The sequence below is a fragment of the Tiliqua scincoides genome, chromosome 1, assembly GCF_035046505.1.
Source record: "Tiliqua scincoides isolate rTilSci1 chromosome 1, rTilSci1.hap2, whole genome shotgun sequence".
NCBI lineage: Eukaryota > Metazoa > Chordata > Lepidosauria > Squamata > Scincidae > Tiliqua > Tiliqua scincoides.
In genome coordinates this window covers 212748693-212765282 of record NC_089821.1, presented here as the reverse complement: position 1 = coordinate 212765282, position 16590 = coordinate 212748693, and the positions used below count along the sequence as shown (strand labels likewise).

The 16590-nt window shown below is 43.8% G+C and overlaps 1 protein-coding gene across 1 annotated transcript in view; it reads left to right on the top strand.

Moving 5' to 3' along the window:
• Positions 1–10481: 10481 nt before the first annotated feature.
• The window catches only part of SHPRH (SNF2 histone linker PHD RING helicase), a 65728-nt gene continuing 59619 nt past the window's right edge, over positions 10482–16590 (top strand). Inside the window, exons 1-3 of the mRNA XM_066615453.1 lie at positions 10482–10563; positions 13113–13778; positions 14526–14655. Coding sequence (XP_066471550.1) covers positions 13140–13778; positions 14526–14655 — 769 coding nt within the window. The 5' untranslated portion in view covers positions 10482–10563; positions 13113–13139. The remainder of the gene's footprint in view (positions 10564–13112; positions 13779–14525; positions 14656–16590) is intronic.

Genomic DNA, 16590 nt, shown 5'->3' with positions numbered 1-16590 from the left:
ATGATGATTTACTGCAAACAATGACTGTTCTGAATATGAACACAGTTTTCATGCACACAGCCCTAACAAAATGACTAGGTTGCATAATTAGATATTTTAGAAGAGGTAAGGAAATCAAAATAGATCATGTAATAAATTGCAAGCAGAAAGCTTTAAAAATGAACCCCATTTCAGTTTTGGAAATTACTGTTGCAAATAAGGTATGGAATCTAGTGGACTTCTATTAAGTTATGGAGTAGCACATTTATGGATGCAAGATACACAGGTCAGTGACACATTACTGAAGTATGTGGTTTGGAGCTATTGTTCAGACTGGACAACTGATCTTCGTAGAATCATATAATAGACAAGGCTGGCCTTAGGAGCTGTGGGGCCAAATTGGAAACACTTTTGCGGGGCTCCCTCTAATAATTTTTTTTTAACTCTTAACTTGAATGGAGCCAGACCAAGAAAAAAAAGTCTGTTACTTCTGTGCAAGGATAGGACTCCTGTACCTTTAGAGGTTGTGTAGAATAGAAGCCTGGGAGGTCAGCCGGAGAGAGAAGGGAGAGTGCACCTAAACCAAAGTGCTCCCTGACTCTCGCTTGTCACTGCCCCATCTGCAGCAGCCCACTCCAGATCGAGACGGGGGAGAGGATTGCGTCAGGAACTATAAGGGCGAGGGAAGAGCAAGGTACACATGCTGCCACCTGCCTGGCACCAATTTCAGGTCAACTGGAAGCAGCAGCAGGCAGGAGCTGCTTTCAAAGTGATTCAATTTCAGGCCACTTGAAAGCAGCAGAGGGTAGAAGGGCAGTGCAGGGCCCCCAACACGCACGGGGCCCAACTGGGCAAAATCTCCCCAATGGCCTAAAAGCCAGCCCTCACAACAGGATGCATACTATACACTAAATGAGAAAGTTTCTAGTTTGAAAAATGCTAGCTTTCTTAGGGCACAATCCTAACCAGGTCTACTCATAAGTAAGTCCTATTTTGTTCAATGGGGCTTACTCTCAGGAAAGTGTGGTTAGGATTGCAGCCCTAGTGGATTATTTTTGTGTCATGTTTATTCTTCCTCCATTCAGTGGATTCCACTTTAGGCCTAAATATGATGTATATTAAGCAGTGAAAAAGGGAACTCGTTTTTAAAACCTTTGTCACAATATTGTGTTAATGAACTGCATAGTACAGCAGACCATAATGAACAACTGCACTGAAGAAAATAATTTATAGCACAGCCCTATGCATGTTTATTCAGAAATAAGTCTCATTCTGTAAAACGGGGCTTACTCCCAAATGTGTATCAGACTGCAGCCTTACCCCCTGAAACTCATTGTAATTTACTTCTGAGTAGACTTGCCTAGGATTGCACTGCAAATGTGAATGAAAACATTGGCACTGTCATTTCATTATTAATTTGTATCTGGGTCACCTGGAACAGAGGAGCAAGCCAGTTCAGATCATCTGCTTTGAGTCGTGGAAGGACAAAAGTCACCACATGAGATACCGCTAGAAATCACAGCAGGCAATTACCCACAACACAATTGATTCTATTGTTCCAGTGATGGCATTATCTAGGTTACAGACAGGGAGGGGAGGAACTGGAAGCTGCAGAGACGGCTTAAAAAGCCCATTTCAAAGTCAGTGATGAAGTAAATGGCCAAAAGTTGAGGGATGTGGCAAACTGTGGAAGGAAGAAGGTACTAAGTTGTCCAAAGAACAAAGGAAAGGAAACCAGGTGGGACCTTCACCTCCTCACCCATCTGAGGCTCCCTCTTCTTTTTTCTTTTTATCTCCCCCTTCCTTTTGGAAGTTCTATCTCTTTCAGCCCATCTTTTTGAGAACATGCCAAAGTAGAGGGACTGAGAATGAGGCTGACCCAGCTGGATTGGATACCTTTCTACCAGTGGCGTCACTAGGGTTCGCGTCACCTGATGCGGGATGCCAGCACATCACCCTCCATGCAGTGGGTGGGGCAGCACCCCAGGTGGTGGGCGTGGTGATGTAACATCACTCCGCTCCCACTGGTTTTTTGGCTGTACCTTTTGATAGAACAAAACACATTCTGCATGAAATTTACACATTGACTGATATATAACATGATGGTATTATTCCTCCAAACTCTGATTTTAGTGATTTTGGTCACTAGCGGTGTCACACACCCCCAGGTGCAACTTACTAACACCTTATTGCAGCAATTCTCAAACTTTTAGCATTGGGACCCACTTTTTAGAATCACAATCTGTCAAAGACCCACCAGAAGTGATGCCATGGTGGAAGTGACATCATCAGGCAAATTAAAAGAAATAAGTATAAATAATTAAAGTAAAACAAATAATTAAATAAGCAGAAGCCAGCCCAGGACCACCAAGTGAATTTCCTCTGTAGCCTGCCTGCAATCACACCCCACTCCAAAACCAGTAAGGTTTTCAGCCCTGCCCAGTGCCCAGTTCAATTTAAGAACTTCTGTTTAAACCAGATCACTGTCAGGATCCACCTGGCTTTGCATGTCTCAAAAAAGTTCACTTTATCAGCTGAAGCCTCTTTTTGATCCTTTTTAGTGGGGGGGGGGGGAGGCTGCCTTCTGGAGCACTTGTTTAGCTCCAGGTGCATAGGACCAGGTCCATTCTGGTAGCCTTGCACTCTCCTTAGCCTGATCTTCCACACCAGCCAAGGCACGTTTGCATACTCATGAGTAAACATGACTGTGAGGCTTAGTTTTGCTTTCCATAGGGCTCAATACATTCATCTGCTTGGAGGGAGGGACTTCCTTTTCAGGTGTTTTTGGGGACTGCATTCATTGAATGAGGACCATTCTGGTGTCGTTGGATTCCTCTCAGCCTGCCCTTTCTGATGGACTAAGGCAAGTTCGCTTACTCACGAGTAAACGCACAATACGGTTCACTTTCACTTTCCATAGGGCTCCATGCATTTTTTGTTCTCTAGGTTTTTGGCCATAACTTTTTGATAGAAAGAAGATATTTCACTCCAGTTTTTTGCACTGCATTCCACTCAAAATTCTGCATCCAACAGTATATAATATGATGGGGTTATTCCTAACCACCACAATTTTAGTGTGTCACCCCCAGTGCGCGTCACCCCCCTGTGCGGATCACCCAGTGCGGCCCGTATCCTCCTAGCGACGCCACTGCTTTCTACGGATTCATCAGTATAGCAAGCCTGTCTGTTCTATGTCCATTTCCAACTTTTTGTTTGATTCAATTTTAAATTGACTAATGGAAAACATGCACAGACACAGTCACTGTTCGATCTATCAAAAATGGCGCCTCATTCTCATTTTCAGTTTTGACTGCATAAAGTATGTTTCTCCACAAGAAATGCACTGGTGTAAAATCACTCAGGTGGCATAAACAGGATTCTAGTGCAGCTCCCTTTCTTAAAGTGTCATGGGTAGATTGTGACCATGGTCATAGCTAGCACAGTTTCAAGACCATATCTAGATCTATCTAGAACAGTGTTTCTCAAACTGTGGGTCAGGGCCCAGTAGGTGGGTCACAAGCCAATTTCAGGTGGGTCCCAATTCACGTCAATATTTTATTTTCAGTATATTAGATTTGATGCTACCATGGAATGTGCATTTGGGGAAATGTTCTAGACCTATACTTTTAACAAGCTAACAACTTTTAACAAGCTATGTATAATCTTTTAACAATGATAATGGGATATACTCCTGGGTAAGTGTGGGTAGGATTGCAGCCTAGGATTGTTAAAAATTTTCCTGCTTGATGATGTCACTTCCGGTCATGACATCACTTCTGATGGGTCCTGACAGATAAAAGTGGGTCCCAGTGCTAAATGTGTAAGAACCACTGATCTAGAGCCAACCATGAGCCCAGAGAGACAACAGAGGAAGGGAACTGAGAGCACAATCCTATGCGCTCTTTCCCAGAAGCAAGTTGTGTTTTATGGGATGTGCTCCCAGGAAAGTGTGCCCAGGGTTGCAGCCTGAAGTAAGGGTACACAGGGGACAGATATGCAAATTGGTGGGAGTGGCAATGATGATAATTCTTCCATTGCTGGCTCTCTTTCTTCTCCTCCTCCTCACAAGGTAATTGATGCTTGTCTGTACGGAGGAAAGGGAAAGTCAGCTTTAAAGAGTCAGCTTTAAAAAGCACCATAGTGGGGGAGGCAATGGTGACTCCTTGAACAAGAGCCTTGTTTACTGTTTCTTCTTCTTATACATCATATCCTTATCTCCTTATGCCTCACAGTTCTTGCATTGTTAATTACAGACACCAACAATCCAGATATCCTTTTCCTTCCAGTGACAATTCAACAAAGCATTATCCACTCCAACCATCATGTTTAATTGTTGCTTAACGTCCAATTAGAAACTTGCCAATTCACTCGTATTTCAAGGCAGCTCTTAAACGACAGATATTCACTCCTATCTACAATTGTCTAAGAATCAAACAGAGGCATTAAAAACATAACTAAACAAATCCTTTCAACCACATCCTGGGGATCTGTGCAGACTTGTGATGTTTTCATGTCATGTTCTTGAGGGAAAATTCACAGGGTGGTGTTGCGGAGGAAGTGTTTTGGACATTAACACAGAATGTACAGTGCTGTGTTGACAGCCAAAGAGAAACTCAGTCTGCTCACATTTTTATTGTACATGTAAAATATGTTAAGGCACTCGTGTGCCGCATGTAATGAGCTGGTGTGAAATTTTGAGAGAAAGGGGAATTAGTACAATGTGAACATTGGAAAAATATGAGCTTGGCTGCGTTACATTTTAGATGAATTATGGATGCCATCCTGCCAAAGTTAAGCTTGTTTAAATCCTTCTCAAACTTGCAGAGAGTGTGGAGAAATGCACGAGGTTTGTGGCTGGATAGAAGCAACCAGAACAGCTGCAGAAATTGAGCTGGCCTCTTAGTGGTGTTGCTCCACCTGCCTAGCAGCAGCTTTGATGCAGATGTGGTCTTGAAAGTGTGTGTGTGGGGGGGGGAAGGGGGTTATGGGTGTAAATTATACAAAGTCATAGAGCAGAAAATCCTTTTTCCAATTGCTCCTCAACATCCCTCGACTAATTTGCTGCAACTAATCAAATGGCAACAGAGACAGAAAAAAGGGTTCAAAACACTGTACTTGCAGTTTAAAAAAGCTTATATGTCTGGTAGTTGTACAGGTCCTAGACTTTGGAACAAAGAATCCTGCAGCTATGGCTATTCCCTTTGCACAGGTGCATGAGACCTCATCACATAGTCAAACCCACACAGTTGGCCAAGCTCATGGAGGGAGGTACTCATATAGGGAGGTCAGGAAAAAGATAGAGGAATGAAACAAGGTAGATACACACCTCCATAGGTCCTAAAAGACAGGAGCAATGGTCTGAGCGATTGCTGTATGGACGGATTGCTGATTGCTGTATGGACTGTAATGGACTGAGCGACAGTCTTCAGAGGCATTTCCCAGGAGACCATCAGACCAGTAGCAAGAGAGAGTATGGCCAAGGTTACTCAGGAAATGGCCAGGACAGTGATGGCAATGAGCAAAGTTTATATATCACCCTCTACCATTCTACTTTCTCCACAGATGCTAAGGGAATGTTTGCTCCCATACCTCAGGGTTGCACTGCAGTTGCATCAGTGCTAGAACGTTTGTTAGAATTGGGCTGTTAGTCCAGCCTTCTGTTATTGAACTTGTCCTACAATTGTTTACAGCTGAACCAATTTGGCTTCATGTCAAGGTGTCCCCTTACTCTGCATCCTCCCTGGAGTGTAGGACAACATCATAGAGTGCTTTGACCATGGCCCAATGAAACTGTTAAGGATTACACTGCATATGCAGCAGAATAAAGTGGTGAGATCCTGAAATAATATAGTGGACTGTTACTTCTTCAGGTTACAGATGAGGGAATGCCATTTTTTAACACACGCACATAAAAAAGTTCCCTATGTCCAAGTCTAATGCAGAATTGATGGATTGGTGTGAGAACAAACAGGGATTATTCACCTGCAGTCGGAGGAATCTGATCAGCATGAAGTCTGGGTGCCATCCTATGTGCTTTTATTTTTATACTAAGACTTATAACGCAATTGCAACTGAAAAGCAACTCAAGGACAGTCCTGCCCTCTTCCCTCACAGCATTCACTGTATTGGCTCAAGTCATTCCATGTGTCATCACAGTATGCACGTCCTTTGGATCAGGTTGTTCAGCATGGAAAACATTCAGCATTCCTGTAAGTAGCATTGCCCCAAATAATCTGGATCTTTCACTCTCAGACCTGCCGTTTAGGATTATTACCAACTGTAAATGAAGTAATTACATGAGAAGCATAGCTGGAAATCCTCTGTGATATCTAAAAGTTATTAGTGTACAACACCTCAACTGGACAAAGGGAATTAAAAGTGTGAAATCCTCTGGAGGTAATTTTCCCACTGAGTTACACAAAGTTGAAGTATTCAGTTAAGCGGAACTTAATCACAGCAGTTTTATGCCTAAATAACCTCCCAGTCTGTAGTAGTAAAATTTCTCATGTAATGTCGTGTTATGCTTTCACCTGCAACTTTGAAAATGATTTGTAAACTTAATTAAATAATTCTCGCCATACCCCCAGGAGCCATGTCAAAGCTGTTTTGCTGAAGCAAGGTAGTGAATGTTATCAAAGGACTCCTTCAGAACAGTTCAGTGTCTACATTAAATAGCCCTACCTGTCCTCTAATCTAAAATAAACAACATTCCTTTTCTTTTTTTCATTAAAAGTTTAGTTCAACTTGTTAAAGTTATTGTTCCTGATTTCTGGGAACAGCAGGAGGGGAAGAGATGGTGTCAGCACCAATGGAAATGGGGGGGGGGGCAGGCAAGCAAGCTCTGAGCAAGTAAAGAGAGGTGGGGGGGAGAGGACAGCACATGAGGAGATGGCTCATGTTTGTGAGTAATTTGTTCCCTAAAACCTTGGAGGTTGTTGCCATCCTTTCTTGGTAGGGGGCTAAAGCTGGTTCCAAGTTTCCATTTCTAACCAAGCTGTATGAGCAGTTTGAAGCAAGTTTACATGCTCTTGGACACCCCCCCCCAAAAAAAAAAAAAAAAAAGCTTTGGGACACTCCAAGCAATACACTCCTGCTGATGGAAGAAGTCCCCTATGATATAAGCAGCATCTGGTCAATATCTCCATATTATTATTTTTTTGCAAGTTGCTCTCTAGCATTCTATCTAGCTATACTTTTCCATCATGTGCTCAAACCAATGAAGTTCAATGCCGCCATATTAATTGTTGTTAATATGTACCAATAGGTCCTGGGAAATTCTGGGTGTTTGCTTCATGCAAGTTGTTTTGTTTTTAACCTGGGAACCTTTTGGGGAAGGGGCTGACTTTCAAGAGACTCAAATAAAATAGTGGTGCCTTGCAACAAGCCGACACCATCAGGCTCACATCTGGCAATCGACACACACACAAAGAAATAGCCACCAGAGGCACCAGAACACGTCTCTTCCAATATTCAATCTGAAACTTTCACTCACTCACCTCCCCCCCTCTCTCACACACACACTCTTCCTCTCTCACTCAATCACTCTCTCATTTTCTATTTCTCTCTCACACACTCTCTCTCACTCACACACACACACACTCATTCACTCTCTGTCCCTCACTTTATCTCTCTCTCTCACACAAACACATTCATTCACTCTCTTGCTCTCATTCACTTTTTCTCTCACACACGCACTAATTCACTCTCTCCCTCATACACTCTCATACACCCTCTCATTCACTCTCTATCACACTCACACTCAATCACTTTCTCTCTCCCTCTCACTTTCTGTCTCTCACACAGACACTCACTCTTACACACACACACTCATTCACTCTCTATCACACTCACACTCACTTTCTCTCTCCCTCTCATCACTTTTTCTCTCACACACACACTTACTCACTCTCTCTCTCTCACACACATTCTCATTCACTCTCTATCACACTCACACACTCATTCACTTTCTCTCCCTCTCTCACTTTCTCTCACACACACACCTGCTCACTCACTCACTCTCACACACATACTCTCATTCACTATCACACTCATTCACTTTCTCTCTCCCTCTCACACACACACCTACTCACTCTCTCACACACACCCACTCACTCACACACTCATTCACTCTGTCACACTCACACACTCATTAACTTTCTCTCTCCCTCTCTCTCACACACACACCTATTCACTCTCTCTCACACACACTCTCATTCACTATCACACACACTCATTCACTTTCTCTTTCCCTCTCACTCACTTTCTCTCTTACACACACACACACACACACTCATTCACTCTCTCGTAAGAACAGCCCCACTGGATCAGGCCATAGGCCCATCTAGTCCAGCTTCCTGTATCTCACAGCGGCCCCACCAAATGCCCCAGGGAGCACACCAGATAACAAGAGACCTGCATCCTGGTGCCCTTTCTTGCATCTGACATAGCCCATTTCTAAAATTAGGATGTTGCACATACACATCATGGCTTGTAACCAGTAATGGATTTTTCCTCCAGAAAATCCAATCCCCTTTTAAAGGCATCCAGGCCAGATGCTGTCACCACATCCTGCGGCAAGGAGTTCCACAGATCAACCACATGCTGAGTAAATAAATATTTTCTTTTGTCTGTTCTAACTCTCCCAGCACTCAATTTTAGTGGATGTCCCCTGGTTCTGGTGTTATGTGAGAGTGTAAAAAGCATCTCTCTATCCACACTGTCCATCCCCTGCATAATTTTGTATGTCTCAATCATGTCCCCCCTCAGGCGTCTCCTTTCTAGACTGAAGAGCCCAAACGCCGTAGCCTTTCCTCATAAGGAAGGTGCCCCAGTCCAGTAATCATCTTAGTCGCTCTCTTTTGCACCTTTTCCAATTCCACTATGTCCTTTTTGAGAGGTGGCGACCAGAACTGGACGCAATACTCCAGGTGTGGCCTTACCATCGATTTGTACAACAGCTCAGACCCCATCAGCCTATATGTAAAGTTTTGATTTTTTGCCCCAATGTGCATGACTTTACACTTGGGGCACACCGCTTTTCACCTCTCTCCATTGTGAAAATTGCCCATTGACACCCACTCTCTGTTTCCTGGTCTTCAACCAGTTCTCAATCCATGAGAGGACCTGTCCTCTAATTCCCTGACTGTGGAGTTTTTTCAGTAGCCTTTGGTGAGGGACCGTGTCGAACGCCTTCTGAAAGTCCAGATATATAATGTCCACAGGTTTTCCTGCATCCACATGCCTGTTGACCTTTTCAAAGAATTCTAAAAGGTTTGTGAGGCAAGACTTACCCTTACAGAAGCCATGCTGATTCTCCCCCAGCAAGGCCTGTTCGTCTATGTGTTTTGAGATTCTATCTTTGATTAGGCATTCCACTATCTTACCTGGTATAGATGTTAGGCTGACTGGCCTACAGTTTCCCAGGTCCCCCCTCTTTCCCTTTTTAAAGACGGGTGTGACATTTGCTATCCTCCAATCTTCTGGCACTGTGGCCGTTTTGAGGGACAAGTTGCATATTTTAGTCAAGAGATCAGCAACTTCATTCTTCAATTTCTCTCTCTCTCTCTCTCTCTCACACACACTCATTCACTCTCTGTCACACTCATTCACTCGCTCTCTCCCACTCACTTTCTCGTGCACACACTCACTCACTCACACCATTCACTGGGCAGGAGGTCTGGTCTAGAGGGCAGAGCCTCTGTTTGCCTGAAGATAACATCCGAAGGTTGCCAGTTCAAGGGCACCGACAGCTCCGTGAATGGCAAGACCTTGAAGCAGCTGACAAGCCTAGCTGAGTTATTCCACCTGCTCTTTGGCCGCTGTCAGCCTGTGTGGGAGGAAAATGGAGACCAGAATGCGATACCAGATCATAAAAGATCCATCTGAAATGTTGGGTTCTCGAAAGATAGAACCTTCTTTCAACTGTAAAAATCCCTATTGGGATTTAGTATAGCCTGCCTGTGTAAACCGCCTTGAATTAAAGTCAGAGGAGAAATCTGACGACCAATACAGGTAGATAAATACTGTACCTGTATTATCATCATCATCATCACACACTTATTCGCTCTCTCCTCTTTCTCTCACACTCTCATTGACGCTCTCACACTCACTCAGCTCTCTCTCCCTCTCACTTTTTCTCTCTCACACTCACTGACACACACACACACTCTCTCTCTCTCTCTGTCACTCACACACACACCCTCTCTCCCCCCGCTCGGGCGTCCCCACAGCGCCCCTCCAGAACGAACAGGCCGAAGCGCGTGCAAGAGGCGAACCCACTCCCGCTGCGCTGCGCCCGTTTCCGAAAGGACGACGGGGATTCGCGAACCGAGCATGCGCGCCCCCGGAGCTCTGGTCGCTTCCTGGTTGTGCCTGCGCGCGCGCTCGCCTGTGGGGGGGGGGGCGGAGCAGCCTCGGAAGGCCGGCCTGCTCGCGCGGGAGGGGCGTGTTCTGTCTCTCCCCCTCACTGGACTGCGAGGGCGGAGGCGGAGTCGCCGGGAGTCCTCCGGGGCTGGCTGGCTGCGGCTGCTCCCTCGCAGGACCCGAGGCGTTCGGAAGGGGACTGGCCCCGGCCCTCCAGCTCAGGTACGTCCAGTTCAGGAGCGGCCGCAGGGACCGCGGCTGAAGTGCTTCCTGCTCCTCTGGCCGCCCCGGCCCCACTGCAGGCCCTGCCAGGAGGAGCGCTTTCTCCACAGCAGGCCTTGCGGGGGAGGCTGCAGTCCTGTCCACACTTACCTGGGACTGACTTCTGAGTAGACCTGCTTAGGACTGGGTGTAAGGCTGCAATCCTGCCACACTTACCTGGGAGCAAGCCCCATTCACTGTAATGAGACTTACTTCTGAGTAGGACCGTGCTGTGAGGCTGCAATCCTGTCCACGCTTACCTGGGGGCAAGCCCCATTCACTGTAATGAGACTTACTTCTGAGTAGACCCGCATAGGACTGTGCTGTGAGGCTGCAGTCCTGTCCACACTTACCTGGGAGCAAGCCCCATTGACTCTAATGGCACTTACTTCTGAGTCGACAGGCATAGGTTTGGGCTGAGAGTACCCCATGCCGTGTTGGTTTGGTATGTTTATCTTATTGGTCTAGTCCTCTGAAGTTTGGACCTCTTGGTCGTTCTGACTGACTTCTGGGCTTTGCCTGGATGGGCCCCTCGTCCTCCACAAAACCCACACGTGTTATTTTCTGTCATGTGCTGTGTGCAGGTCACATTGATTTGTATCAAAAATAACTGTGACTTCCTGCCAACAAGGTTGCCACCATTTTTATTTTCTTTCTCACATTTTTATACTACCCTTCCCCCAAAGATCTCAGGGTGGTGTACTTGGTTCCTTCCCTCTTTTTGTCCTCACAACAACCTGTGAGGTAGGTGTGGCTGAGAGTGACTGGCCTAAGATCACCCAGGAAGCTCCATGGCTGAGCTGGAATTTGAATCTAAGGTGGATCAGGTCTAAGTCCAACTCCCAAACCATTATACTGTCCTGAACTGAAATTGTTGCTACATTGAATGAGCATACACTGATGGGGGGGGGGGGAAACATACACAAAACCTTCATCCTTGCTCTTTTGTGTACTTCTGAATGTGATTGTATTTTTCTACTTCTGAATGTGATTGTAAGTATTAAGGATCAATAAATTAATTGGTCTTGAATATGCTCAATCCCTGTCAGTTTTACTTGCTGTCATCTGAGCAAGATTAAATGTTCGTAGAGTGACTGATAGGTTCCTAAGTTAAACAAGCATACCTAACTGTAGATATTTATGATGTAAACAAAATATCAAGGGTAAGCTTGTATCTCTCTGTGGCAGGACTTCTTAGTTGAATGTAAACATAGCTGTCACTTGAAAAGTGCAAATGCATTTGAAAAGTGGTTGGGTAAGATACAAAAGAACTTGTACTCGATAGCTCACCCATCACAAATATATAAATGTACTGCCAGTATAATAATCCTCATCTATCCAAACTTTGCAGCTTCAGGGCACCGTAAAAGGTGTAGTGTATTATGGCATCAGGCAAACACAGAGAGATGCATAGGCTTCCCTTCCAGAGAGTGTTAGGGAGCAGATAGATATTCTGAAACTGTTTGTCAGTGTTCAGTTGTATACAAATGGCTCTCTCAGACTGGCCATCCTTGTGGGCATGATGATTTAAGAAAAACTCAAATTCTGAGGATTTAAAAAATGTAGTGCATTTACTATCTCCATTCTGTGATCCCACACTTATTTTTGCAAAAGTAAATATAATTCCATGAGCAAAATGAATCAGGCTTCTGTGTTCAGGTAATGATTGCAGATCCATAAGACTATTAGCAATAGTTTTCTCTTAGGAAGAGATGATCACATAGGTGACTTTTAAAGTTATAAAACTATTTTGGTGTCTCTGCTTTTGTTATGAATTCATCTTAATTAAAACAAAGGAAAGCTAATTTCGAGGGAGAGATATCTAGCTTGGAACATTTTGGTATTGCAGGCTTAAACTGATTCTAAAGATATTTACTTTTCACTTTGAACTTGATTTTAATGTGTTCTTTCAAAGAATACGGGTGCTGCCACAGCTTAGAATCAGGGCTCAAGAAGGTTAAACACAAGGACGTATGCCTCTGAAAGTGGTTTGCAGGTAAAATATGGCCCAAACCTATCCAGCTTTCTAGCGCCAATACATCAACAGTGCATCCCCAATATAAGGGAACAATCATTCCCTTACCTTGAGTAGGCCTCCCTGACAGCCCCCCTCCCCCATAGGATGCAATGTACAACCTGTCGGCCTGACTGCATCAGCACTGGAATGTTGGATCCCATAGGGTGCAATCCTATCTTGTGCTGGAACAGGCAAGCCAAGAGGCTTGCACTGTATCCAGTGCAGGATAGGGGCCCAGAGCAGCTCAGCCAGAGGTAAGGCACGCTGGCTCCTATGGGTCTCCTTGGAAGTCCGAGGAGAGCAGAGTGGCTTGAAGCTGCTCCGAACTCCCTAGGAATGGGGAATTTTATATATTTTTACTTATATTTTTGGGTATAAAGATGAGGGTGGTTGTTTAGAAGTACATTTGATTAGTCTCCCAGGCTCTTGGAAAATCAGAATGTGATGATATGTGCAAAGTTTTTAGTAGATTAATATCAGTGTATTTGCACAGATCAGAAAAATCTAACAAAACATCAAAATGAGCAGCCGTCGAAAGCGTGCTCCTCCATTGAGGATGAATGATGAGAAAAAGAAGGAGCTCTGCTGGAATATGCATGAAGACCGGAAAAATGAAGTGATAGACTTAGATGCAGTGAGTGAAGACCATCCTGCTGCAGGTCCAAGTTCATCTTCCCCAGCACTTATTAATATACATGATGATAGCGTTCATGAAGAATTGACTTGCAAAGGCAACAATATAAAATCTCTGAGTTTCTCAACAGTTATAGATGAAGCAGAAGATTCTTGCCACCTCTTGACTTCTGTTTCTGTACAGCTAAATGTTGTAATATATCCATATTGTCCTGATCCAACTTGGAAAACATTGCTTGGAGAGTTCGTTCTTCAACTTCTGCATGAGCAGCATCTAACTGAGAATATCCATAGAAGGAGCTTCACCTTGATGAAAGTAGAATCTAGTGATCAGCTGCATGTCTGTGTTCATGCAAAGAGTACAGAAAAAATGGATGAGGGAGAAGGATCAGTGCTGAGTGCTTACAAAGAAGACATATTAGTTGAATCATCTTTAAGTAATGAACTGTTAGAAGACTTGATGTGGCTGCAAAAGAAGAGAGTAATTCTACTTTATCAAAGACCAGGAGATGTTCAGTATCTGAAGGTACTTGGATTAGTAAATTAATAAAACTCTGAGTGCTAAAGATTAACTATTAATTTGCTCTTGGGAATCAAAACTTAGTAGATGAGCATGTGGCACTGGGATAATATAAAACAAAGGGCATGTGTTCTGTTTGCTTATTTTCGGAAACTTTGTTTTTGCACATTAAAGTGACTTGAATTAATAATTGGACATTCAAATTTTCTGTGGCACTATGAAAGCATGTACTTATTATTATGTTAATATGCTTATTAGCAGTTTAGTCAATGATTCATATAGCCAGCAGACCCAGAAGGCCATGCAGGCCCTCTCATGATAAGCAACTGGCCTTATATCTGGACAACTTCAAGTCGAACAAAACATGACAGTGGTTTATAGATGTCAAAACATAGCATACTTAGGTCTAATCCAATTTCACAGGCCTACAAAACTGAGGGTCAGAAAAGTTTTTCCCAAACTTTATGGTGGTTGGATATGAATTTGGGGTGCTGATTCCAAAAATGGCATCCATTTTGCCCTATCACGTCTAGTTTTGGAGATATAGTATAGCCTCATTAGTGAATGGTTCAAGCAGCTTCCTCATGAGGAAGCCATGATGTAGGCTTCCTTATGAAGAAGTTATGTTTGTTCCACACAAACATAGCTCATGAGGGCCTCAGTGTGTTTGTTGACTCTTCCCCGCTACTTTTTTGAGGAATGCTCTAAACTTTTCTACAGTTTGCTTTATTTTCCTATAAATTTAATTCACAGGTGGGAATATATCTCCTAGAAGGTGGCATAAGCAAACTAGAATTCCTTAGTGATGGTGGTGGCAGAATAAAAAAATCCAACCAACTCATTCAGAAACTGATGGAAAAATTCTACCACTTTATAATTCCAGGTAATACATTGACTGCTATACGATGCATGTTCACTGAATGCATTATTAGTCATCCTGTTTAAATACGTATATAAGTTTTATAAGCAAGAAATTATTCTTCTATGCATGCTTCCTTAGGTTAATTTATCCTCTTAAGACCGTTCATGAAGTGTTTGCTCCTCCACTGACTTTTGAAATGGAACAAGTTACCCAAGCAGAAAAACCTTTCTTGTAGCAAAGGAACAGAATCCCTTTCTCTTAGATTAGGGATGAAGACTTTGGAAATACAGGCATGTCCCGTCCCCCCCATATCTGTGGATCCAGGCCCCCCATGCCCATTTCAGTACCTTGGTTTTTCATTAGTAGTGCTGGAAGCGCTGGTGTTTCTTATTTAGCAAAGAACGTTCTTGCTAAACTGAATGTGCAGGCAACCAGCACATTCAGTTGAGCGAACTGTCCTTCTTGTTCTGTTAGTCTTCTCGTGGTAGCGTGAAGGCTGGTTACCTGCATATTGCATTCTTCAGTAAAGCAAGAATGTTTCCTGTTAAGCAAGAAGCGCCCATGCTTCAGCTGCTACTAATGAAAAACAAAGGTAATGGGTGTGGGGGGGTATATGGTTCCCCTATATCTGCCGTTTCTGTATCTGCGTGGGCTGTGGGGCAGAATGGAACCCTTGCAGATACGGGGGAGACGCCTGTTTATTGAGATTAGTAATTCATTCCCAAAATGGTCTGGAAACAGCTTTGTTTTTGCATATTGAAGGTTTGTTCATCCAGAACCCTGACAACAAATTTAGTGTGGTCTTGAAGTGTGGTCTAAGCAAACTTTTGACATGTCAGAATGGAATAGACTACAGCTATATGCAGAAAGGTGTGAACTGAGAAGTGGAGATGGGTATGTTGACTGACCGCTAATATTTCCCTTGTGAAATTTCCCTAGGGGAAGGTGCTCTTTTTCAGAAGAAGACTGGGGAATCAACCGTACTTAACAGCTTTCCAATGACCCCTCTCCCGCACGTCTTGCTAGAACAGTTCTAGAGAAGAAGATAGCAGACAGATTTGCAGAGTGATATTACCAAAGATTTTTAGAGCTGCAGTTAATTTTACATTTTTCGTTTTTGAAAAGTTGGCATAATCTGTATATCATTTTATTATCAAAAGTACAACTTCACATTGTGCTTAGGCTGCAGCAGTCAAATTCTGCTCTGAGAAAAGCTCAACTTGGTGTGAAAAAAACTCAGCTCGGCCCTTTGATATACTTGAACTTGAATATCAATGGATTTTCAATATACAGGTGGAACTTGTTATCTGCAGATTTTACATTCATGGCTCTGGCTCAATGCGGGTTCCCCCAGACCCATGTTGAGCCAGACTTGGCTCTGCCTGAACCCTCCGGTCACCTCCAGAGGCTTTCTGAAGCCCGCAGAGGCTGTGCACATCTACCCGTGGTGACTGTGAGCTTTAGATTGGCCAAAAAGGCAAAACAAACAAACAAACAAAAAAAACTAGGAAAGCCTAGGAGGCTTCCCCAGGCCTCCTAATGCCTTATAAGGCATTAAAAACATCACCTCTGGTTCCAGAAACTGTAAGTAGTTGCTCCAGAGGTGGCACAAGTCTGAAGAGACCCATTGGGGCTGCAGTGGCTTACCTGGGGGTAAGGGGCTGAGCCACTTTGGGCCCCAATCTTGTGCTGGAAACAGCGCATGTCTCTTGGCCTGCCTGTTCCAGTGCAAGATAGGATTGCACTGTAGAAGACATATGTTGCTTTCTTCCTTCTGGCTGTCAGGCCATATGTGAATACTAGCTAACTGTAGTTATTTCAATTTCAATTTCAATTCATACAGTCGAGTACGTTGTTAGAAAGATAATAGGTTGTATCCTAAATGTAGTGTACACGTAATTTCCCTGCTTCCTCTTCATAGCATCTTCTTGCCAAACCTGAAAACCTACTCTTGAG